Source organism: Hyperolius riggenbachi, chromosome 9 (assembly GCF_040937935.1).
Source record: "Hyperolius riggenbachi isolate aHypRig1 chromosome 9, aHypRig1.pri, whole genome shotgun sequence".
Lineage (NCBI taxonomy): Eukaryota > Metazoa > Chordata > Amphibia > Anura > Hyperoliidae > Hyperolius > Hyperolius riggenbachi.
The window spans coordinates 222134459-222161153 of NC_090654.1; the positions used below are offsets into that span (position 1 = coordinate 222134459).

Genomic DNA, 26695 nt, shown 5'->3' on the forward strand with positions numbered 1-26695 from the left:
ATTGGCTTATTCTTTACTATGTGAATTTTTTTTCGTGCTGTTATGTGATTGTTTGTTCCGCACCATTTATTGTGTAAGAGCTCCTTCACCTCTCCCTCGTCCACACTTGCCTTTAGTTTAGTATCGTGGATTGGGCCATTTGACCGCAGGTTGACACTGGGAGACATTATGACCTTTCTGTGGCATGGCTGTAATCTCTGCTCTTTTCTTTCTCTCTTACAGAAAATGCAGAATCAATTGACCTCAAGCAGTTTTTTGAACAAAACTTCTCTCACATCTACTATGTTTTCTTTGAAAATTTTGTGGTAATTGAGACATCGCTGAAACAAAAAGGTAAGGCTGCAAATTGACTCTCCTGTTTTTCTCAGGTCCTGAAATGATTTGTGCTATGGGCACAAGTGCAGGCTGTCCCTTCATAACTGCTTTTTTGAAGGGAACGGAACACTTTTTAAAACTTTTTTTTTTTTTAAGCAATTGTTATTGAAGAGGAAGAAATACAGGGCATCAGCGTAACCATTCACAATCACAAGTATTTAGAAAAAGCAAAATGTCACTGTAAGACAAACACTTGCAACAACACATCAGCTACTGCACCTTTAAATAACCGATGGTACCTAACTCTCTAAGGGGCGTACACATGCCCAGCTGATGTCGCCCTCGGAGGTCAGGAGCTGGCGATGCGCTGTATTGTGGGGGAGCAGTGAGAACAATGGGATGGGCGGGGGATCGGCGCTGCTAATGGTTGAGTAGATCCATCCGGTGGATCGCTTGTGGATTAGACGTCGTCTGGTGCCATACACATGCCTGGTTGTCGGCTGAGTTGGTCGTTATTGGCCACCTCTGAAAACTTAAATCAGGCAGCATGTGAACGAGTCTTAAGGGATGACCGTAAAATTGTGTGTAGGTAGAGGGGTAGGGGGGGGGGGGTCTAAACTGTGCTAAGCATTACTTACCTTCAAAGATCTGTTCCCTAGCCCCCCCCCCCCCCCCCTCTGTGTGCGCTCTGCCATCTTCTAGTCAGACCAACCACAGTTTGAAGCACTTCCCCAGCTGCAGTAATGCATGTTGGCAGATGTACTGCTTCAATGTGAGTTCACCTTCTGGCCGGTAGATGAAGTATTTTATCTCCCAGCATGCATTGGAGCGGCCGAGGATGCGCAACACTGCCGCGGGAGATTTAAATTGCTGTATCTGCCGGTCTGGATGGAGAAGATGGCGGAGCACATGCAGGGAGCATTTCAAAGGTAAATAATGCTCGTCACCTTCCCAAAAGGAATTCTGATCCGCATGCTTGTTCAGGGTCTATGGCTAAAAGTATTAATGGAGACAAGCAATTTGCATTGTTAAAAAGGAAATAAATATGGTAGCCTCCATATTTCTCTCACTTCCGGTGTCCTTTTAAAGGAAACCTAAAGCAGATAATAAAAAAAAATTTAAGCTTATCTGGGGGTTCTACCAGCCCCCTGTGCCCCGCTGTCACTTTGTGATGTTCCTGTCACCTGCAGCGCCCCTCTTTCAGCCGGATGCGTGGCACTGGTCCGTGCTCCTGCTGATCGCGCTCCAGTAGACAGGAACGATCTGCGTATGCGCTGTACGGGAAAAGCTCTACTGCGCATGAGCTGAGCGCTCCCGACCACGAGAGCATGATCGAACGAATCGACTGCCACTGCACAGGGCCACACATGCTCAGTGGCCATCTACATGCTGAGTTGCCCGGCTGAAAGGGGGGTACTGAGGGGATCTGAAGAATTGCGCAGTGAATGCACAAGCACAGGGTGACTGCAGGGGGCTGGTAGAAGCACCCACGTAACTTAAAGCGGATCCGAGATGAAAAACTAACTATAACAAGTAACTTGTCTATATATCTTACCTAAAGTTTAGATAGTTTATACAGTAAATCTAAGTGCAAACAGCTTTAATATAATATGATTCTTTCTTCCTGTGATACGACAGCAGCCATGTTGTTTGTAAACATTACACAGAGGCAAGCTTATCTGCATCTTGAGCAAAAAAACCTAATCCCCTCCCCTCCTCCTCCCTCCTCCCCTCTGCCTCTGAAATCTCTGGCTAGTAATACCTCCCCCTTCTCCTGCCCAGACTGAGCTCCCATGAGCCCTTGCTACTGTCTGAAAGGGCCTGGGCTCTCTGAAAACCTGTGGGCGAGGCTTGTTTAGTTTATAGGAAATTAGAGTATTAAAACAAAAACAAAAAAGTATTTGGCTTGAGGAATGCCCTATAAACAATAGGATAGGAACACAATTACGCAATGAGTAAAAGTTCATCTCGGATCCACTTTAAACAGTTTTTCTTTTGTTTTGTTTTTGTATGTGTGTTTTTTTTTTTTTTTTTTTGCTTTAGGCCATTTCTTTCTTTAGCTCTACAAGTCTTTTGTTTTTTTAAAAAGAAAAACTTTAGATTATAAATAGTATTGAGTTCTAATCTGACATTTCCTTTCAGGCCACAAGTCCCAGCGAGAAGAGCTTGATGCCATCCTCTTTATTTTTGAGGTAAGCTTGAAATCTGCATCTCTGCACATTTTGTCTTTTGTACTGTACATTTAATCTTGTCTTAGAATCATGTGACCTTGTTGTGTAGAAGTCTGAAGTTGCCCGGTAACAGGGGAGCCGCTCTTTTCCAGAGGTTAATGAGGAACTGGGACAGTCTTGTTCCCAGAAAAGTTGCCGCTTTTTGCTGGGCATTCTTAGTTTGTAGTCACCATGGAACGGAGTTCTGATTAACAGTCCTCAACTCATTTAACTCTTTATTGGTACTTATTCAACATCTAACAAATCTGCAACTTTCTTTTTGTTCTAGAAAAATTTGCAGCTTCTTCCTGAGAAAATCCATCAGCGATGGCAATATCACAGCATCAGTGAGTGTTCTGTTCCTGATACATAACCAGTGTGTCTTCAGAGGTTAGGTGCAGATAATATATATTGCACCTGTTTTATATGTGGAGAGGAGCTGGTAGATTCAGTATGTCATTACATTTTGGCTAATTTTATGTTAAAAATGGATACTTAAAGGAAACCTGAGATGGATACAAAAAAAGTTTTACACATACCAGGGGCTTCCACTAGACCCCTTCAGGCTGATCGGTCCCACGCCGCCTTGATTCTACACTAGGCGGCCCAGTAATTTCGCAAGTGTGGGTGTACTGCACATGCACGCCCTATCGCACTCCCGTTGCCAGGAGCGTTCTGTGTCAACACAGTACTAATTTGCATACACAGTATGCTCCTGGCCGTGAGAGAGCACGATTGTACTGTACCAATTTGCCACCGTCTTGTGAAATTAGCTGAGGATCCAAGCAGCGTGGGAAGACGTCAAGGAACGGATCAGCCAGAAGGGGCCTGGAGGGAGCCCCAGGTATGTATAAAACGTTTTCTTTTTTTTTTTTTTATGCGTCTCAGGTACACTTTAAAGTGGGATTATACTCCCAAAACTAACATTTCAGTAACTACTCTTAGGTACATAAAAGAACTTATGAAAGCATTCCCTGTGTGTAAACATTGTTTACTTTCACTGAAGAGAGCAGTACAGGCTTGGCATACATAATCACTTCTGGCTTGAATCTCTCTGCCTGTGTCTTCACTCTGCCCTTCTCTTTTTCTGTTGAAGTGACTATTGCAAGGGCGATGTGTTTATTCAGCAGAAGGAGGGAGCAGAGTCAAGGCACAGACAGCGGGTGTCTCTTGGCCGGCAATTATTACATTTGCATATTAACCAGGGATAAGCAAACCTGTACTGCTCTTTACAGTGAAAGTAAATGTTTTTACACACAAGGAATGCTTTCAAATATACTTTTATGTAGCTAAAGGTGGCCATACACTCGTTAAATTAGCAGAAGATAGATCATCAGATAGATCTCTGATCTATCTGATGTGTTTAGGAAATTTTTTTACTAGGAACTGATTTCCAATAGATTTCAGTATGAAATCTATTGAAAATCGATCTGATGGCATTTTTTTTTTTGCCATCAGTATTCCATTAGGTCCAATGCAAAATGATAAGCAATCTCAACAGATCTTTCTAAAGCTGGCCACTAACGGTCCAATTTCTAGCGAAAAATCATTCGAGTGATCAGAAATTCTGAGCGGATTGGTTGTAAATAATCTCCATTGGTGCACACAATCGATTATGAACGAGTGAAAAAAATGTCGCCCGAATGAATTTTCATCGAACGAAAATGTGGATTTTCTTGGTGGGCGTGATAGATACGAAGCAAAAATTGGTTAGTTGATGGTATAGTGAACGATTTTTCGTCCGATCAGAATTTCTGATTGCTCGAACGATTTTTCTCTAGAAATTGGACAGCTAGTGGCCACCTTAAATTTTTCAACATGTCAGATCGATTGAAATCGGCCGCAAATCGATCGATTGGTCTATTGATTTGCGATCAATCGATCAATGTTGATCGATCGAACTGCCGCTAATCGGCTGAGTGTATGGGCCCCTTAAGAGTAGTTACTGATACAGAGAAAAAATAGTACAAACATAATAGCGAGAATATGCAGTACAGGTATACATCTGTAATATAACTCAGAAAGGCTTTTGCAAACATTATAACAACCAACAAATCATAACATTGCTGTAACATATTAAAAAAAAAATAAAAAAAAAATTAAAGCAATTGTTAGACCCATCTCAAAAAGAAAAATAGTGGGGGAACGATGAAAAGGACAATTCCACTGCCAACAGTGCAGCATTAATATAAACACATTATAATTGAATTAAGGGGGAGGAGAGCCAGGTCGACCAAACCCCATCATACTTCATGATGTTCCTATGCTGATCTACAGCTCTCTGAAGAAGACAGTACCATATTCACAGCTTTAATCCAGTCAGGGAACATCCAAAATCTGGTCAATACTTTACGAGCTATATGCAGCACCTCAAGTAGAAATTGCTTCAGGTGTTTACTGTTAATAGTCAGGGAAGATACGGAGTAGGCATAGCTAGGGGTCACTAACCAGTGGGCAATCCATATTATCATGTAAGAATTTGACCATTGTTCCCAGTCCAGGTTAACGGCCGTGTAGCAGTACATCATGTGGAAAAAGGTGCCTTGCTCTGTAAAGCACTTAGGACAATCTAACAGCATGACCTGGAATTTAGCAAGGCGAACTGGGGTCACATACAGCACATGCAGATATGGTAGGAGATCAGGCTTGTGAGGGGATACCTTATTATTGTTCTCCAGGGTCTCATCCTGAAGATAAATCACCCACATTGGTCTCCCAAATCACCCTTTCAAGCCTTGGCTTTAGTTTGGGATGAGGGAAAAATAAAAACCTGGCATATTGAAGAGATCAATTGCTTAGAAACGGGTCCACAGATTATACAGTTACTGAGATTTAGTTTTGGGAGTATAATCCCACTTAAATCACCGCTGCCCCACTATTACTTTCTCAATAGTCATAGCATAGCTGTTGTAGTCAAACTCTATATAAAACTTTTAGTTTAGCTTTTGATAAAATGATAAAGGGTTAAAACCACTGTCAGTTTGTCTTTTTTTTTTTGTTTTTTTGTCTGAGGCTCAAGCATAGTTTTTTTTCTGGAGCATAAATAGCATGATATCCCCTTGTTTCCTGTCTCATGGCTCTTTGACAAAAGGAACAGGAAGGGAGTAAATCTTTACAAATATAATACAGAAAGAAATGACGACTTGGTAAGTGTTGTAATTAGAGATGATCAGTTCCATCTAGAGAGTTTCTAGAATAATCGTCATGGGGAGATGTAGTAGATTTATAGAGAAGCATGCGGTTGAGTGAGTAATTATGTCTATGGTTGTTGGTGACCTCTATTATCACTATTATGCACTTGTTGGTGGTCATTTGTCACTTCTGCTTCACTTCTGCTTCCTTTTGTAGGCCGAAACTGAAAGCAGAAGTTAGATATGATTACATGTGGCCACCAGCCAGTGAGAGACTTACCAATTTATCATCTGCTGCTTTATGACTTTTTTTTGTCCCTTATTGATATTTTCACACTTAAAGAGACACTGAAGCGGAAAAAAAATTATGATATTATGATTTGTATGTGTAGTACAGCTAAGAAATAAAACATTAAGATTAGATACATCCGTCTAATTGTTTCCAGTACAGGAAGAGTTAAGAAACTCCAGTTGTTATCTCTATGCAAAATAGCCATTAAGCTCTACGACTTTCAAAGTCGTGGAGCGGGCTGTCTTCTGACTTTTATTATCTCAACTTCTAGTGAACAAATTTCTTTTTCTCTGCCAGAGGAGAGGTCATTAGTTCACAGACTGATCTGAAAGAATCATTTTGAATGCTGAGTGTTGTGTAATCTGCACATATTATAGAATGATGCACTGTTAGAAAAAACACTATATACCTGAAAATAAAAATATGAGAATATTTTCTTTGCTGCTAATGTTCTAGTAATTATTCATAGTACACAACCAATTCATTATGTCATACTTTTTTTCCGCTTCAGTGTCTCTTTAAATATAATACAAATAAAACATATATTAAAAAACCTTTTAAAGGGACTCTGAGCACCTCTCATAGGCATGCCTTTAAGACTCCGACCAGTACTACAAAGTACTTAAAGATGCATACCATTCTGTAGCTTGTGCTTTCCTCTTTCATTTGATGCCTGAATCGCCGTTCTTCAGCAAATAGTTTTTGTTCGATTTCAGTTAAAAAATCGAGGCTGCCACCTTGGCTCTGTTATAACTTCTGGGTCACTCCTGTCTTTTCTGTTAGAGAAGTGCATCACTGAATGAAGCAGGAAGAGGAAGTGGCATGCATGGCCATTGCAAGAGACTCCTCCAGAGGGGTCGAAGCATGACTTTGTTGGAAGTCGTCTGGCTAAAAGGCATGCCCATGAGAGGTGCTTGGAGTCCCTTTAAGCCACCAGCAAGCAAGAAAATACTCAGAATAATTTTTACATTACTTTTCCACCTAGGCTTTGATAATTTTTCAAAGTTATTTTAAACAGAAGATGAAAAATGATCTAGAACAAAAAAAGTGAATTGAGTCAGGGCCTTGGTGTGAAACGGCACTTAACCAGAACCCTTGAACAACCAGTAAAGGAAACCTTGCCTTGTAGGATTCACAAAGCAAAACATTTTTACAGTGCAGAGTCATAAAACTGCTTGTTTTTTAATTACTGTACATCAACATTAATGCAGAGCTCATGGTGTAGACAAATTACAGAGCATAGTGCAGTATCAGTTAGGCCTATTTTTGATATTAAGATAGTAGATTGTCCACAGATTCTATAGCACACAGGGTAAGCTGCGGTCTGGAAACGTAGAGACCCGGGTTCAAGGCCCGGGGAGGGTAAAAGCCATCATCACTGAAATAGCAAGGTGGTCACTGTCTGTGTCCTTCTGGCATCTAGTAATTGCCTTTAAGGATTCAGTGACCACCAAAATAAAAATGGAGGATGCCAAAGACCGGTGCAGGAGATCTGACTGGTTCTGACCGAGACCTCCAACACGTTACTTTAGGCCTTTGTTGCTAGTGTTATTCACGTTTTATATTGCTTACTTGTTCTGCCTCAGAGAGTTTGATAGCATTAAACTGTACCTGAGGTGTAAATAACTTCAAAAATCCCATACTTGCCTAAGAATAGAGAAGGCTCTGGTTCCTAATGAGGCATCCTCCAGTTCCCCCGTTGCTGCTCGTAGACCTTCCATAGATAGAGCTTGTTGGTAATCTGATCGGACGGCACTCCTCTTCAAGCACTGCACCTAAGCAAGTACGGCCTCACCTCTGCACCAAGCTGGAGATGCTTGTGTGGCTCTGTGCTACTGCGCAGGGCGGCTGCATCACGGCAAAGCACGTGCCAGAAGAGGAACGCAGCCCAGACCAGCTGGAAGGTCCTGGGCAGCAGGAGAGGACAGTGTGGGAAGCCTCTGGAGGATCCAGAGGCTTTCCTTTTTATAGGCAAGTATGTGATTTTGTGTTTTTTTTTAAAACCAGACGAACAACTCTGTACCGAATAGTGCCCTGTATATCTCTGTCACTTCAGGCTTCCTTCACACCCATTGTAGCTGATAACTTTTGAATAACAAACATTTTTTTAAAAGTTCAAGTTACAGACATTATGCATATTCAGGGCTGATCCCTCTGATTTTCATGGAGTTGTCTTATACAATGGCCTCAATTCACTAAGCAGTTTAGACTAGTCTACAGATGGTTTTTAGTCTACTGATGGTTTGGTGTAATGTTTTAGACCTGTTTTTAGACCTGGTCTAACGTTCAGTAATCAACCATCGCCCACTTTTTCTGACAGATTAGACCAGCTGATTTATGTTGGTAAAGTAATTCTGTGAGGTATTTTAGATGTGAGGATGGAACCTTTTGAATTAATTATGCAGGAGTTTAATTGTATGCAGAGGAGAGCTCATCAAAGGAGAAGGATGTCGGTCATAGCTACTTGTTTGTGAATTGCATCTTTTGATCATTTTCCCTGCTTTACCCACCTAAGTACCAAATGTTTTAGACCAGGTCTAACACATTTGGTAATAGTGAATTTTCTGATTCCTCTAGCTCTGTTTCTTGTTGATATGGCAGACATTTTATTCCATCATCACCCATAGGAGATGGGAAGGAGCTGGGATTGGGCAGCAGCTAGCCGTTTACTCCAAGCACAGATCACTTGCCCCTCCTTTGCCCTCTTCTCACAGGTTATCTCTTTGTGGCCAGGACTGCAGCACTACAACTGAGCAGAGTCTTATCTCCTTGTTCAAAAAAAACCTCTTATATTTTCTCAAACTCTTTTCAGTTTCTTCATTAAAGAGAACCCGAGGTGGGAATCTTAGAGTTAAATCTATACACAGAGGCTGGGTCTGGCTATAGTGCCCAGCCTCTGTTGCTAGTTGAATATTCCCTAAATCCCCCCTGTGCTCTGCACGAGCCCATAAATTACAGCCGCGCTGTCTGGCTCTGTTTACTTTTCTAGTGTCACTCACGCTGCTCCCCCGCCTCCTGCAGAGCGCAGTTCCCTGCCCGAGTCCCTTCTCTCTAATCAGCGGCGAGGAAAGAGACGTGGGCGGGGATCGGCGCTCTGCAGGAGGCGGGGGAGCGGCATGAGTGGCACTAGAATGGTAAACAGAGCCTGCTGCAACACGCTCAGTGTCGCCAGCGCGGCTGTAATTTATGGGCTTGTGCAGAGAGCAGGGGGGATTTAGGGAATATTCAACTATCAACAGAGGCTGGGCACTATAGCCAGACCCAGCCTCTGTGTATAGATTTAACTCTAAGATTCCCACCTCGGGTTCTCTTTAAAGCATAAAAAGATGCAACCAATGGTTTCCTAGTCTAGGCAGGGCAGTCCACTGAGAGGTGCACATGGTTGGATAATCACATGGGGGGACGGGGGGAAGATAAAATGCTTTATTACACAGGTAATAGGGAAGAGCTAATGCTGCAGTGCTGGACACACAGACTTCATTTCTTTCAGCAGAGGAAGAAGATGTGTGGGGTTAGGTGATCTTCTCCAACATAAAGCAGAAATCCCACAAGAAGGATATTCAGGAGCCATAGGCGGTTATTTTAAATATATTTATTGTAAAACACTGATGTGCAGTGCAAAAACCTTTGCATGTTACTAGTTAATGCAATTTTGCATTAAAGAATGGGCAGTTGAATCAACGCTTTAAGAAGTGAGGCCTATGGGAGGTCCGCAAATCTAACTGTACACCATATCTACCTATACCCGAGAGCTCCAGTGTAGGATTACCAGGATGCATATCGTCACTGATTGTTGTTACCAGTTTGTTTATTGTATGACATGGTAATGGTGTAATGTGATTGCTTCTTTTAGGTCTGATTCTGAAAAAATTGCTGCACACCGGAAACTCATTAAAGGTTAGTCACCTACTTGCTGGAAAAATAAGTCATTGTAGAATATATACAAAGGAAAGAAAGCTCTCCCCATATTAACAGCATCATTATTTATCATATCAAAAAACACATAGCAGTTGCATGGACACACATTTAAAAGCAATTAAAACCATCCACACTCTCTAGGAGTCATAAGTATTTGGTATCCACATAAATGTATAGGTTGATACCTGGTTAAGCCTGAAATCTACACACACCTGTTATCAAATAGATACAGTGGGTGTTTTGAACTCGGGTTTAGGATAAAGTGCTATAACAGTGAACACAGTGTAAATAACAAACAAATAAACAATGGACATCTATATTAAAGGATGCTGGTAGTGGCTGGTGAAAGCCATAAGAGGAAATGTATACTTCACCCAAGTTTGGCAGACCAGGAAACCCTAGGAGAGTGTGAGCATCTCAGTATACAGGGTGGACAAGTCCACCGGTTCTGCAGGATGTTCCCCCCCTGTTGCTTCAAAGACGAGACGCTCTCTTTGAAGAAGCTGGTCTCGTCTTTTGGGTCTCGTCTTTGAAGAAGCGGGGTTACTTCCCGCGGAACCGGTGGACTTGTCCGCCCTGTATACTGAGACGCTCACACTCTCCTGGGGTTTCCTGGTCTGCCAAACTTGGGTGAAGTATACATTTCCTCTTATGGCTTTCACCAGCCACTACCAGCATCATTTAATATAGCCATTGTTTGTGTTTGTTCTTTGCACTTTGATTCACTGTGTTCACTGTTATAGCACTTTATCCAGAACCAACCCGAGTTCAAAACACCCACTGTATCTATTTGATAACAGGTGTGTGTAGATTTCCGGGCTTAAAGAGACTCTGTAACAAATTTTTCAGTCTTATTTCTTCTATCCTATAAGTTCCTATGCCTGTTCTAATGTGCTCTGGCTTACTGCAGCTTTTCCTAATTGCACTGTCTCTGTAATAAATCTTATCTACTTTCCTCTGTCGTGTCTGTCGGGCTAAAGCTTGAGTGTGTGGAATGTGTAGGGCTGCTTGTGATTGGTTAGAAGCGATACACACCCTCTGCAGGCCCCCTGCACACTGTGTATGACTCGCACACTCTGTTTATGTGAGCCTATTACAAGTTGGTTAGTTTGTTTGTAAACACTGCCTAAAACTGTTAATTACAAGGCAGGATTGCAGCAGGGAGTGGCAGAAACAGCACAGAGGGGCACAGGAGAAAATAAGTAATAGAATGGTATGCTTTTTAGTGTAAGAATATTAGAGTACAGATTCTCTTTAACCGGGTATCAACCTATACATTTATGTGGATACCAAATACTTATGACTCCTAGAGAGTGTGGATGGTTTTAATTGCTTTTAAATGTGTGTCCATGCAACTGCTATGTGTTTTTTGATATGATAAATAAACTTGTTATACTTTTATGACTATACCCTGGAGTGATGCTGTTAATATGGGGAGATTTTTCTTTCCTTTGTGTATCTAAGTCATGCCTGCCCATAGCACATTCCTAGTAGTTGAGTGTGACATATACTTGCATTTGGACATTGTAGAATATATAGTTTACCCAAACTGAGAGGGATATAGTGGCTGCCATATTTATTTAATTTTAAACAATACCAGTTGCCCGGCTGTCCTGCTGATCTTTTTTTGCTGCTGTAGTGTCTGAATCACACACCTGAAATTAGCATGTGGCTCAACTTAAAGCGGATCCGAGATGAAAAACTAACTATAACAAGTAACTTGTCTATATATCTTATCTAAAGTTTAGATGGTTTACACAGCAAATCTAGCTGCAAACAGTTTTAATAGAATATGATTATTTCTTCCTGTGATACAATGACAGCAGCCATGTTGTTTGTAAAAATTACACAGAGGCAGGCTTATCTGTATCTTGAGCCATCAGCCTAATCCCCCCTCCTCCTCCCTCCTCCCCTCTGCCTCTGGAATCAATGGCTAGTAACACCTCCCCCTCCTCCTGCCCAGACTGAGCTCAATGAGCCCTTGCTACTGCCAAAGTTCTCTGAAAAACTGTGGGCGTGACTTTTTTAGTTTATAGGGAATTTGAGTATTAAAACAAAAACAAAAAAATATTTGGCTTGAGGAATGCCCTATAAACAATAGGAAAGGAACACAATTATGCAATGTGTAAAAGTTCACCTCGGATCCACTTTAAGTCAGAGCGCCTGATCTGCATGCTTCTTCAGGGTCTATAGTTAAAAGTATTAGAAACAGAGGGTCAGCAGGACAGCCAGGCAATCTGCATTGTTTAAAAGGAAATAAATACTGTATGTCAACCTCCATATACCTCTTTTTTATTAATAATATCTTTCTTTTCATAATCTTATTTTAAACAAGTATACAAAGATGTCACTTAGTGGACTCAGGCTCCATAACAAATATTAGTAAAAAGAGAAATATAAAAAGAGAAATAAATGACACAGATCATAAAGATAATTTAATCTTTACTGTATAACATTATAATCGGTGTTTAACTTGTACAGTAAATATTTACATATACAGTAGCTCTAAAACAATACACAAGGCTTTTTATTATGCACCAATACCATATGTAAAAATATCCCATATGCCTTTCAATTCAGACATACTTTAATGGACAACAATCATGAAACCTTTGTCCCATAGCAAAATGCACTATAATTCGTAAAACCACAGACAGATTTTGGACTAGTCCAACCCCTCATAAGGGATTCTCAATATTTTCTTTACATTCAAAAGCACTTACTGAACAGCAGTTGCTCAATCCAATGGCCAATATGTGTGCACACAAGTAGGAAGGCTGGCTGGCATCTTTGTAGATTGTTTCAAATAAATAATAAAGGAAATACTGAGATTCCCCCATGTGGAGATGGACTGGTCTAAAGCCTGTCAGATTTTTATTAACCACCCTGGCGTTCTATTAAGATCGCCAGGGCGGCTGCGGGAGGGTTTTTTTTTTTAATAAAAAAAAACTATTTCATGCAGCCAACTGAAAGTTGGCTGCATGAAAGCCCACTAGAGGGCGCTCCGGATGCGTTCTTCTGATCGCCTCTGGCGACCAGAAGTAACAAGGAAGGCTGCAATGAGCAGCCTTCCTTGTTTCACTTACCTCGTCGCCATGGCGATGAGCGGAGTGACGTCATGGACTGTTTGTTCCGGCTACGCTGGGCTCAGGCGGCTGGGGGGACCCTCTTTCGCTGCTGCACGCGGCGGATCGCCGCACTGCGGCGGCGATCAGGTAGCACACGCGGCTGGCAAAGTGCCGGCTGCGTGTGCTGCTTTTTATTTCATGCAAATCGGCCCAGCAGGGCCTGAGCGGCAGCCTCCGGCGGTAATGAACGAGCTGAGCTCGTCCATACCGCCTGGCTGGTTAAAGGAAAACTGTAGGGAGGCTGCCATGTTTTTTCCCCTTTTATGCAATACCAGTTGCCTGGCTGTCCTGCTGATCCTCTGCCTCTAATACTTTTAGCCATAGACCCTGAACAAGCATGCAGCAGATCAGGCATTTTTGACATTAATGTCAGAACTGACAAGATTAGCTGCATGCTTGTATCTGGTGTTATTTAGACACTACTACATCCAAATAGATCAGCAGGGCTGCCAGGCAACTGGTATTGCACAAAAGGAAAAAAAACAAACAAATAAACATGGCAGCCTCCCTACAGTTGTCCTTTAACTACTGTAAGTGAAGGCAACATAGAAAAAAAAGGTAATTTACAGTGCATCTTACTCTGGAGAAATGTATATCATACCGCTGTATGTGTGTGTTTACAATTAATTAACATTTTTACAATTCTTCATGACTAGTGACCTAAGCCCATTAAAAATCGGGCTCTAGGTCTGTCACCGCCACCACATGTCAGCGCGCCCGCCTGCTTTGCATGCACACCCGCCCGCCACGCGTTCACAAATGCCCGCTGAGCACATGCCTGCCTGCCGCGCGCATGCACACTAGCCCACCTGGCCGGTCCCCTGTCCTGTCCTGCTCCTGTCCCAACTGCTGCCTGTGCGGTATATGCACTGTAGCGCAAATGCACGGACACACCTGGGGGTGACAGGACTTAGAGACACGGGGATTATTATAAAAAGTAGGCAGTTGAAATATGAAAGAACCAACAGGTTTTGGGCCAGTCCATTTCCTCATAGGGGATTCTCAGGGTTTTCTTTGTTTTCAAAAACATTTCCTTACAGCAGTTGCAAAGTCTAACTGACAAAACCGTGTGCAAGTGAGTAGGGACGCTGGCTGGTATCTTACTATTTTGGCAGTTAAACTGCTGTTCAAGAAATGATGTTGAAAACAAAGAAAACCCTGAGAATCTCCCATGAGGAGATGGACTGGCCCAAAATCTTTAGGTTCTGTCAGATTTTAACTGCCTACTTTTTTCACGATAGTGGTCTTTAATCTATGCCACGGGCAGCCACTTTTTCTTTACCGGCACCTATATGGTGTGGGTGGAACAGTTAATGGTTATGAAGAGCTCTTCAAACACTTTTATATCATAACAACCAGGGCTCAATGAGCTTAGACATGCAGAAGGAGAACTGGGGATCTACCAAAGTATTAGGCATTGTTCTACTCGGCAGGAGATAACCAGCAGACAGTGCCCCAGAGATGATGACCAGTCTCTACAGAAAATAATCTAACAGAAAATTGTATGGTGCAATCTAGCAGAAAATTGTATGGTGTGTACTTGGCATTAGACCATTCCCCAAAGCCAGCCACTCTCTGGTCTTTGTTGGGGGAGGCTTTTAAACTTCAAGTTATAAATTGATTTGGTAACTTTGACAAGTGATCTTTTGGTTCATAAAGGGGTGTCTTCAGTAATGGGTATTTTACTTTTAGTGTTTGGTAAGCGTTCTCAATCAACTTATAAATGTGGCCAGTATACAAGTTTATTGCTGATGTTAAAGCTCAAGCTGATCGATTACTGTGATTATCTTTAGATCCGCCTTGAAGGAATGCGCCTGTTTCTCTTGTGGCTTCAAGCACTTCAAAACAACTGCAGTTGGGAGCAGCTTTGCATGTTTGCCTGCCTCGTTCCTGGATTCCCAGCGCCCCCTACTGACCGTGGCACATACACGCTGGATAGTCTCATCAACCTACCACTGAATCTACAGGAAAGTAAGACACTATGAGATCCAGCTTCCCTCCTAGAAGTATTGGGAATATTAGTTACTGGAGCTTGGGTGCAACTCATAAAGGGGAATGCCATGGAGAATCACTGGACTGGAATTTAGAAGAAGCAACAAAAAATTGCCTTTAATACATTATAAGCTGCAAAATATCTCAAATTCTCTTTTTAGCCAGGTGTCCAACTTAATTAAATAATTCAGAAAGAAAATTTAGATAAAAAGATTACCAAGGATTAGAGTTATATATTTAAAGGGAATTATGTGTATTTGTTAATCATATATTCCACTTTTCTCGTTATCCGCTGCCAAGATAACCTGAGGTTAAAATGTTTGCAAAATTCAAATTGCAAATCTATTGAAACGGGGAATTTTCCTTTAGTCAACAAGAATAACAGTTGAAACCCAAGTGAGATGTTAAACAGGAACTATAAGGTGGAAATGAACTCCCCACCAGTGTGAAGCTTATGGCAGATTTCTCAGAGAATATGCAGTCCTCACAGGGGAAAAAGTCGTCCAGCCAATGAAAATCGAGCTGAAAAGGTGAAACCCCTCCCACTCTGTAGGGATAATTAATAATAATTGACATCATATGCAGCTCATCCCTAATTTGCATATGCTGGTATTAAATTATATGTATTATATGTAATTATATTGTATGTGATTCAGACACTGCTGATGGCAGAAACATCAGCAGGATGCCAGGCTACTGGTACTGTGTAAATGGAAATAAATATGGCAGCCTCCAAATCCCTCTCACTTCAGGTTTAGGGAAAACTCGTTATTCTGATAATTATTAGGTTTCTTATGTGATGTGGGAGGGATGTTTAACCACTTCATTCAATGGGATGAAGGGAACAAATGTGCATATGTGTGCGCTCCTACCGGACTTGTCCTATTTCCACTGTAATCACAAAACACAATCACAGGCATTTTTTGAAAGCATTTTTACTAGTGATTCCAGGAAGCAGTGGGGCTAGCACAATTGTTAGGGCCCGTTTCCACTAACCGCAATGCGACCATCCTATCACATTGCACCACATGTAAACTACATCCAATGCAAGTCAATGGAATAGTTTCCATTGACTGGACCCAGGGAAAATGATTAATGGCATGCTGCAGATTTTTGTAGCATGCATCTGATTCACATATCGGTAATTTTGAGCCGTATCGCATGAGGACCGAAGTACCTGCGGGTTTATGTAGTGTGATGCAGTGATCACACCGCGACAATGCAGCTAGTGGAAATGGGCCCTTAATTGCAACTGATTCGCACAAGAATGTGTTTTTTAGCGCAGTCAAACGCATCAATAGAAATAGTGTTCCACGATGTCTGTTTTACAATGCTCACTATTGCAATTTGCAAATCACATGCGTTTTGCGATTCTGATTGAACCTTGCTAGTGGAAAGGGGCCCTACAGGTGCACAAAATTAGACTTTATAAATGTCCATACTGCAGAAAGTGTTAAAAAGATGTATTCTTAGAATTGGGCTCCACATATACAAACCGTTTGTTGATTTCTAAATCTTTTTTTCAGATCAAGTTACAACTGAAGAGATTACACCACTTGTTCCCCCGCAGCCTGGAGATAAAGCACAGGAGGATCTTACTAGTTATTTCCTTGAGGCCTTGTTGAAGTATATGGTGATACAGGTATGACATTTAATTTAGTGCGATTGCTTAAAGTGGTATGAAATGCAATATTTCATCTTTGCTCTAAGAGATTATTTACTGCATAAAATCTGCTACCACAATACATTGTAGTAGAACAGCATTCAAACAGTTAAACACATCAATTTATCTTCAATGGAAAGCTTGCTGCTACATCCGAAGAGATGACATTTTCTTTTGTTTACATTCCTTTGTCTGCGATATTCCTAGCTGTGCTGAAAATTAACTCTCCCTTCTGTAGAAGCAGAGAGCTGAGAAGTGAACACTAGATAGATTTTAATATATAAATACAGCAGCTATGCAAGAAAATGCAATGACCGCTTTCAGAGCAGATAAAATGTACTTTGGGAACTTGTAATATGTAAACAGACAATATTACTTGTGCACAAAATAAAATATGGTAACTTTATAGGTAATAAAAAGTAGGAAAATACATTTTTATTGAACGTTATGTCAGAGTTTTATCCCACTTTAAATTCTTTCTGATTACCTTCTTCGGTTGACCCTACCTGGTTTTAGTTGGATTTATGACAGTATGATAGTCTAAAACTGTTTGAATACCTAGACATAGATGGCTTTGTAATGAATTTCAAATTTCTGTTAAATCCAAGCCTAGTAATTGTGTATGATTCAAGATCCATTAGAAATTATATTTGTGTTCTAATCTAGAGGAGTAAAGCTTCAAATAGAATTAGTCCAAATATTCGAGCGTGTACAGGATCAGTCGTTATTCAGTCAGAGTGGCCGTTACTTGGTGAAGCACATATAGTTTGGGAGTTCTGCTGGTTTGACACATTGCACCACAGCACATAAACTATGTCCATCTGTTACTATGATACCAGTTGTCCTCTTGTAGGTATTAAAAATGGAAAGCACAGATCACCTTTATGTGGTAGCCCACCCTTTTCCTGTAAGGGAGGATGGGGAGGAGTTTAATTGACAGGCTGGCTGCACCTCCTTCCACAGTCCCCGCATCACCAGCCAGATGTGACTCCAACGAAATATAAAACTTGAATGTCAGTGTGAGCATGGGATTCTCTTGGTGGTAGGATGTATAGGAACCACCAGTAGAAGTCAAGAAGTACTTGATGGGCACTCGATGTGTTACTAGTAACCAGTTACAGAAGTAGAGGGTATGATACTGGACAGGGAAGGAACAGAGTGCCCATCTGACCGCCTGGGACCCTGGTTACCGATACTTTCAACAGGCATCTATTAGGTGCCTGCCAATCCTCAGGATCAAATTTCCTGCTTGGGTTGACCGTCCCAAGTGTAGGATGGCTACCGGGGGGGGGGGGGGGGGGGGGGCAGCAGTAGATCTAGGATGAAGAAAACACACACACACTTATTCTCTCACACAAATACACATACTTGGGGGTTTATCTATGCTGGGCATACTATACTTGGGGGTTTATTTATACTGGGGATACTATACTTGGGGATTTATCTATACTGGGCATACTATACTTGGGGGTTTATTTATACTGGGAATACTATACTTGGGGGTTTATTAATACTGGGCATACTATACTTGGGGGTTTATCTATACTGGGCATACTATACTTGGGGGCATGGGGGTCCGCACATACGGCAAAACCGGGCATCTGCCCGAGCCTGGCCGCCCGCTGCCCCCCCCTGGCCGCGTGCCCGTGCAGCCAGAAGGAGGGGAGCAGCGCAGAGAAGAGAAAGAGCTATGGGCACAGTGGGGAAGGGCGGACGTCTCCCCCCCCCCCTTCCCTCACCTTAGGGGGCTCTCTCTCCCTCGCTGTCCCCTCCGGAATGAAGTGTGCAGCGGGCGGAACTTACCTCGTCTCGCTCCTGCGCCGGAAGTTCTGGTGCCGCACTCTGGTCTGGATCAGACCAGAGTAGCGGCTAATCCATCCGACGCGTCGAGAGGAGGTAAGTTCCGCCCGCTGCCCAGCCGCTGTACTCTTCATTCAGGACTCCGGAGGGGAGAGCAAGAGAGGGAGGGAGAGCCCTCTAAGGTGAGTGCCCATAGCTCTCCCTCTTCTCTGCGCTGCTCCCCTCCTGCTGGGGCACACATGGCCACTTTTTCTGGGGACATATATACCCCTGGCTACATATACTGGGACATATCCCCCTGGCTACATATACTGAGACATATACCCCTGCCTACATATACTGGGACATATACCCCCTGCCTACATATACTGGGACATATACCCCCTGCCTACATATACTGAGACATATACCCCTGCCTACATATACTGGGTCATATCCCCCTGGCTACTTTTTCTGTTGACATATACCCCTGCCTACATATACTGGGACATATCCCCCTGGCTACATATACTGGGACATATCCCCCTGGCTACATATACTGGGACATATACCCCCTGCCTACATATACTGGGACATATACCCCCTGCCTACATATACTGGGACATATCCCCCTGGCTACATATACTGGGACATATCCCCCTGGCTACATATACTGGGACATATACCTCTGCCTACATATACTGGGACATATACCCCCTGCCTACATATACTGGGACATATACCCCCTGCCTACATATACTGGGACATATACCCCCTGCCTACATATACTGGGACATATACCCCTGCCTACATATACTGGGACATATACCCCTGCCTACATATACTGGGACATATACCCCTGGCTACTTTTTCTGGGGACATATACCCCTGCCTACATATACTGGGACATATCCCCCTGCCTACATATACTGGGACATATCCCCCTAGCTACATATACTGGGACATAAACCCCTGCCTACATATACTGGGACATATCCCCCTGGCTACATATACTGGGACATAAACCCCTGGCTACATATACTGGGACATATCCCCCTGGCTACATATACTGGGACATATCCCCCTGGCTACATATACTGGGACATATCCCCCTGGCTACATATACTGGGACATAAACCCCTGCCTACATATACTGGGACATATACCCCCTGGCTACATATACTGGGACATATCCCCCTGGCTACATATACTGGGACATATCCCCCTGGCTACATATACTGGGACATATCCCCCTGGCTACATATACTGGGACATATCCCCCTGGCTACATATACTGGGACATATACCCCTGGCTACATATACTGGGACATATACCCCTGCCTACATATACTGGGACATATACCCCTGCCTACATATACTGGGACATATACCCCTGCCTACATATACTGGGACATATCCCCCTGGCTACATATACTGGGACATATCCCCCTGGCTACATATACTGGGACATATACCCCCTGCCTACATATACTGGGACATATACCCCCTGCCTACATATACTGGGACATATCCCCCTGCCTACATATACTGGGACATATCCCCCTGGCTACATATACTGGGACATATACCCCTGGCTACATATACTGGGACATATACCCCTGCCTACATATACTGGGGACATATACCCCTGCCTACATATACTGGGCACATATACCCCTGCCTACATATACTGGGCACATATACCCCTGCCTACATATACTGGGCACATATACCCTTGCCTACATATACTGGGCACATATACCCCTGGCTACCGGTTCTGGGGACATCTCTACCCCTGGCTACCAGTTCTGGGGACATCTATACTGCTGGCCACCTATTCTGGGGACACCTATAGACCTGGGGCTACCTATTTCTGGGGAACCACTGCTGTCAGATTGAGTGTATTTTGGGGAACTGCTGCCAGGTGAGAGGTGTCTACATATTAAAGGGGCATTCTGCCTATTTATGTGAAAAGCTGTCTATTTATGTGCCTCATGACTGCTGAATTTGTCTTGTTGCGGGCCTCATGGTTACTGACTTTGTCTTTTTGGGGGCCTCATGATTTGTTGGGGGCCTCAAGATTGCTGAATTTGTCTTGTTGGGGGCCTCATGATTGCTGAATTTGTCTTGTTGGGGGCCTCATGATTGCTGAGTTGGTCATGTTGGGGGCCTCATGATTGCTGAATTTGTCTTGATGGGGGGGGGGGGGGGGGCTCATGATTGCTGAATTTGTCTTGTTGGGGGTCACATGATTGCTAACTGCGAGACTATGGAAAAAGCTGAATCATCATCATATGAGACAATAGCATTAAACCTACTTTTTCCGCTTTTTAAAACAGAAAATGAAACTGGGAGGTTCTAAAAAAAATGAATATTTTTTTCAGGATTACGATGGATGAAATTGTTTATCTTCACAGTTTATTTTCAACTTAATTTTCCATAATGTTCATGTATGAGTTAAAACGTTTGTATTTAGTTTAAATTGCTGTTGGCACTTTGTGATAGTAAAGTGACTTTGCAGTTTGGACACTCGACCTCCAAAAGGTTCGCCACCACTGTCCTAATCTAATGTCCCACCATTGCTTAGTTCATGTAAACTTGTCTCCACCCATGACCACACCCACATTCTGGTTCATGACCACACCCATTTTTCGGCGCGTAGCTCTATTTCACAACACCAACCCAGATTTGCTGCGGACGCCCATGCTTGGGGGGTTTATTTATACTGGGGATACTATACTTGGGAGTTTATCTATACTGGGCATACTATACTTGGGGGGTTTATTTATACTGGGTATACTATACTTGGAGGTTTATTTATACTGGGCATGCTAAGTAAATTTTTTTTTTAATTTACTCGGACATTCCCTTTAAATAAAATTAAGTGAATAAACTAATATGGCTGGTTAGTGTACACAGGAGACCTGGGTTTGAATCTCGGCTCTTCCTGTTCAGTAAGCCATTAGGATACCTTGGGCAAGACTCCCTAACACTGCTACTGCCTATAGAGCGTGCCCTAGTGGCTGTAGCTCTGGAGCTTTGAGTCCACCAGGAGAAAAGCGCTATATTAATGTTCTCTGAATTGTCTTTTCTAAACTAGAGGTGCTATCAGACAGTGAAAGTGATTAACCCTTCGCACATTGGCAAATCATTTGATAATTTTTTTTTTTTTTGTGATTGTTAAATAGGTCCGGAGTTTAGAATGGCGCAACAAAGAAAAGGAGGAAGGTGGATTTTCCTTCTTGTTCTCAAATTTCAAGAAATACTACATGCCTTATATTTTCCCTGCGATGAGCAGAGAAAGCAGCCTATACAACCCTGTACTTGGTAAGGTCATTGTCATAAACTGTTTATGTCTGTTTTGCTTAGCTCTATTCAAGAAAGGCATTAGTTCTTAGGTGAGGAACAGTGTGTGCAGTGGAACCTTAGTTTGCAAGTATAATTTGTTCCGGAAACATGCTTGTAATCCAAAGCACTCTTATATCAAAGTGCATTTCCCAAATAAGGATTCATGGATACTCAGATGATTTGTTCCACAATCCAAAAACATTTATAGAAAAGTATTTAAATACAAGATACTGTACTTCAGAATCATTGCTATTTGTTGGATCACCCCAACCTTTTTATTCTGTGGCTTTAAAGTGAACCAGAGACAAATCACCCTCATGTATTTTACCATATATATCAGTAGGAACATTACAGAAAACACCTACCCTGCTCTCTGTTTCATTCTTCACTGCTCAGCCTGCTTGTTATCAGCCCTGATAAAATCCTCGACTGAGCATTCAGTCAGGAATCATTATAGCTGAGTCATTATAGCAGAGCCAGAAGGGGGCAGGCTTGGGCTTGAAAAGACATCAGAGAAGACAGACTCAGCTATAATGATTCTGAGCAAAGCCAGGCTGAATGCTCAGTCGGGGATTTTATCAGGGCTGGTAACAAGCAGTCTGAGCAGTGAAGAATGAAGCAGAGAGCAGGGTAGTTTTTTTCTCTAATGTTCCCACTGATATATATGGTAAAATACATGAGGGTGTTTCGTCTCTGGTTCAGTTTAAAGTGGATCCAAGATGAAAAACTAACTATAACAAGTAACTTGTCTATATATCTTATCTAAAGTTTAGATGGTTTACACAACAAATCTAGCTGCAAACAGCTTTAATAGAATATGATTATGTCTTCCTGTGATACAATGACAGCAGCCATGTTGTTTGTAAACATTACACAGAGGCAAGCTTATCTGTATCTTGAGCAGAAAAACCTAATCCCCCTCCTCCTCCCTACTCCCCTCTGCCTCTGAAATCTCTGGCTAGTAACACCTCCTCCGCCTCCTGCCCAGACTGAGCTCCCATGAGCCTTTGTTACTGCCGAGGCTCTCTGAAACCTGTGGGTTTGGCTTATTTAGTTTATAGGGAATTAGAGTATTAAAACAAAAAAGTATTTGACTTGAGGCATGCTCTATAAACAATAGGAAAGGAACACAATTATGCAATGAGTAAAAGTTCATCTCGGATCCACTTTAACGAGGAACTTATCCAATGACAGACATGGTGAATTAACTGCTACCAGCCTTCTCTTTCTCGGGGTGTAGGTGGTGCAGAGCTACATGCCAGAAGCAGGAAAAATTATATCCATAAACAAAAAGGCTCTGCAACACACCATTAATGCCAAATATTTTGTCCTTTTATTGTGCAAAATGGCAAAACATCGGTCACAGCAAGGCTAAGCCTTTTAGTTTATGGATACATTTATCCAATCACAGTTGGTTTTGCCTACTTTGAGGCTTTCCTGGTAATGTGACATTGTACGGTTCCTACACTTTTGGATTAAAGGGTACCAGAGCTGAAGTAAAAGAAGAAATTGAGCAAGCACGATGGCTCTTTCCGCTTTGACGCTGCAGGATTGTACTTAAAGTAAATTTGAGATGAAGTAAAAGAAGTAATGTATTAATACCTGGGAATTCCTTCAGCCTCCTTCTGGCTGATCGGTCTCTCGCTGTCCTCCTCCACCAGCGGGATCTTCCACTATGGGTTCCGGTAATCCAGCCAGTTTTTACGCTCCCCACCGAGCGTACTAAGCCTGTACAGTAGTACTCTCTCGGTGACAGGAACGCGATGGGGGGCATGCGGCCAAGCTGCGCATGCGCACTATGCCCCAACTCGCTAGATTACCGGGACCCATGGCGGAGGAGGACATCGAGAGACCGATCAGCCTGAAGGGGGCCTTCAAGTGAGCCTCCAGACTAAAAAACTGAAAAGGCTTGGTGTTTAACAGTTTCACAGAATCAGAACTTTGTTTTTCTTACCCAAGCCTCATTTTTAGCTGCACAGAAGAAAACTCCTCAGGGATTTTCCCCTGATGCTGTGCAAGGCATGATGTGATTTCTGATGTTGCAGTTCTCATTCTGCTGTTTTGGCACAATTTTTTTTAATTTTGAATTTGAGATTTGAAGCCTAGCGCACAGCTAGGAGGGGTTGATTAGGACACAGGACAGTTGGAACTGTGTCTCATGCTCCCTGTCACCTCCTTTCAACCAAAAAGTTGGCTGCCCCATTCAAAAGATGGCTGTCCCCTTTTAAAACGGTGGGTAAAGGTACATACACACATCGGATTTTCACAAACGACCCGTCGTTTGGATCGCTCAAGTCCAGTCTTATCAGCTCAATGACAGACTGTACACACGCCCGATTTGACGTCCAAACGACCGGTCGTTTGGACGTCCAAACGACGGTTCATTTGGGAAAATCCGCCGTGTGTACGAGCATTAAGAGATTGCATTACCTATTTTAATTAACATAACTAATGTAACTTAATGACAGTATGTTTATTTAGGCTGAAGTTCCCCTTTAAAGGGTGATAGAGCCATTTTTACAGTTTTAAAATCAGATTTGCTGCAAAACAATGAACTTTTTGCAATTACAGGCAATGCATTTAAATGTGCTTGCACAATTGAATCATTCATACACCATGTACTTTTCCAGAGATACCGCAGATGAGACCAAAACCTCTTTACATGCTGATCCGAAGGGACACAGAGAGCAATGAGGCTTATTACTGCACCAAAGAGCCCTTTCTCAATGCCCGGGTGATCGTCATTCGATGGCTGGTGTCTTTCTGGTTGGAACCCAAGCCACACACGGGGACTCACATTCCCGGGACTGAAGGGGAGAATGTGCCAAAGAATATACAGGTATGCTCCAAGCAAATAACGAAGAGTATGTGTGCATATGGGCATCAATGAATCTTGGACAGAAATTTTCACTCTGGTCTGTTTTCATTTTAACCACCTAGCCCAGTACATGGGGGAATTATACTAAATCAAAATTTTCATCGGTCCACACTGGTAAAGATGACAATGTCTCTATTTAGTGAATTAGCCCCATATTGTAAATTTCTCCCAGAAGTATTATGTATCTACCCATAGCAATTTTCTTTTTATTGTTTTCTTACTCACGTTCACTTTTCTTAAGGAGCTTTAAAGGGAACCTTAACTCAAAAAAGAGTTTTACTTACCTGGGGCTTCTACCAGCCCCCTGCAACTATCCTGTGCCCTCGCAGTCACTTAAGGTTCCTTTTAAGTTAAGTACATATCCTAGAGTTATCCTGTGGCTTTTAAAATAGGGAAAATAGGATGCGTGTCTCGGCAGTGGAAAGCCACTGGGTCCTAAAGAGACTTGCTCCGTGCTCGTATGTCAGCCCGTTCCTGAATAGTGGCCTCCTTGTGCACTAGCACTGTCCCACTCGGGCTCCAGTGGAAATGGCCTACCTTGTTCGGGTCCGTGCTAAAACAAAATGCCTCTCTAGCCACCAATGCTGGGAACACACGTTGCAACTTTCTATCCGATTGACGGGAATCCAATGATTATTTATGACATGTCCAATCTGTTTCTGATTGATAAAAGGTTAATCAATTTTGTGAAGTTATTAGAAAATCGATGCCTTTATTGATCGGGAGCAGTTTGGACATGCACACACGATGCAACTTCCTGTCAGGTTACCTGTCGATTGGACAGGAATGTGTTTTCCCAGCATAAAGGAGCAGTGTTCTCTATCTGTATACAAATTATTTTTATCTGGGTGAGCAAACACTGCTGATAACAAAAGAGAGCTGTAGAGTTTCAATGTTCATTATTTATTTTTGCATGCTGCTGAGTAAACCAGATTGTATCAATGGTTACTTTATAAACTTCTGAAATCAAATGTAACCGTAAATGAAAAATAGGAATAAAGGGACCCGTACACTGATCAATTTCAGCCTGCCATTGATTCTATCAAATTGATCGATTAATTTGCGATTGATTTGATCTATCTGACAGGATGGAAAATCAAAGTTGATCTGCTGCTTGCAGCAGATCGATCTCCCATAGAGTTGCATTGGATATAATGGTCCAATAATGCAATTACGGTACATTGATTTCCAATAGATGTCATTCTAAAATCTATTGGAAATCTGTTTATAGTGTGTGGAAAACATTAGATAGATTCCTGATTCGACTTGACAGACATCTGACAATAATCTATCTGATGGTCGAATCTGCTGCAAATCTAAAGCCCCAGCTACACGATACAATTCTTTGTGCAATTCGATTACGATTCTATTTACGATCTGATTAAATCCGACATGTCCGTTTGGGATTCGATTCAAATCCACTCAATTTGCCATTGTTTTGCAATGGCAAATCGAAATGAATCGAATCGGACATGTCGGATTAAATCGGATCGTAAATACAATCGTAATCGAATCGCACAAAGAATCGTATGATGTAGATGGGGCTTTAAAGTGTATGGCCATCTTATGAGTTTTTTGTTGTTTGTTTTTTACTTTTGCTGCTACACAGACAATTAGCCATTTTATAAGTGTATTTTATTTTCAGGTTTTCTTTAAAGGCCATGAAGCAGTGTTTCTCACCATAAGTACGTGTAGCATGTACACTTTATTGAAAGATTATATTTGTCAAGTACCTACTATGGTTAATAACATCATCTCAAGCACCCTCTGCCATGGATAACAGTCTCTCAAGTACTCCTCGAGACATATGGATCATTTTTCCATGGTGCTGTACAGAGTAACAGAAACATTTATAGAAACTGCTGTATCATCTGTACACCATTTCATAATTCTGTGTTTTAAATTCTTCATCTCAGCACAATACTACCGTTGTGGAGGCGAGTGCTAGCGTGCTAGCCCTATCTCTCAAATGCTTGCCACTGGATCTATGTTGTTGAACTGTTTGTTTTCTTTAGTAGCCACCATCAAAATTCCATCTGAA

General features: G+C 42.3%; 1 protein-coding gene across 8 annotated transcripts in view; it reads left to right on the forward strand.

Annotated features, from left to right (window-relative positions):
* The window catches only part of RALGAPA1 (Ral GTPase activating protein catalytic subunit alpha 1), a 335676-nt gene that overhangs the window by 71981 nt on the left and 237000 nt on the right, over window positions 1-26695 (forward strand). For all 8 annotated transcript variants that reach the window (XM_068254030.1, XM_068254031.1, XM_068254033.1 and 5 more), the window contains exons 2-9: window positions 223-333; window positions 2458-2507; window positions 2815-2872; window positions 9802-9845; window positions 14788-14965; window positions 16513-16628; window positions 21617-21755; window positions 24407-24615. In XM_068254030.1, the coding sequence (XP_068110131.1) occupies window positions 223-333; window positions 2458-2507; window positions 2815-2872; window positions 9802-9845; window positions 14788-14965; window positions 16513-16628; window positions 21617-21755; window positions 24407-24615 (905 nt within the window). The remainder of the gene's footprint in view (window positions 1-222; window positions 334-2457; window positions 2508-2814; window positions 2873-9801; window positions 9846-14787; window positions 14966-16512; window positions 16629-21616; window positions 21756-24406; window positions 24616-26695) is intronic.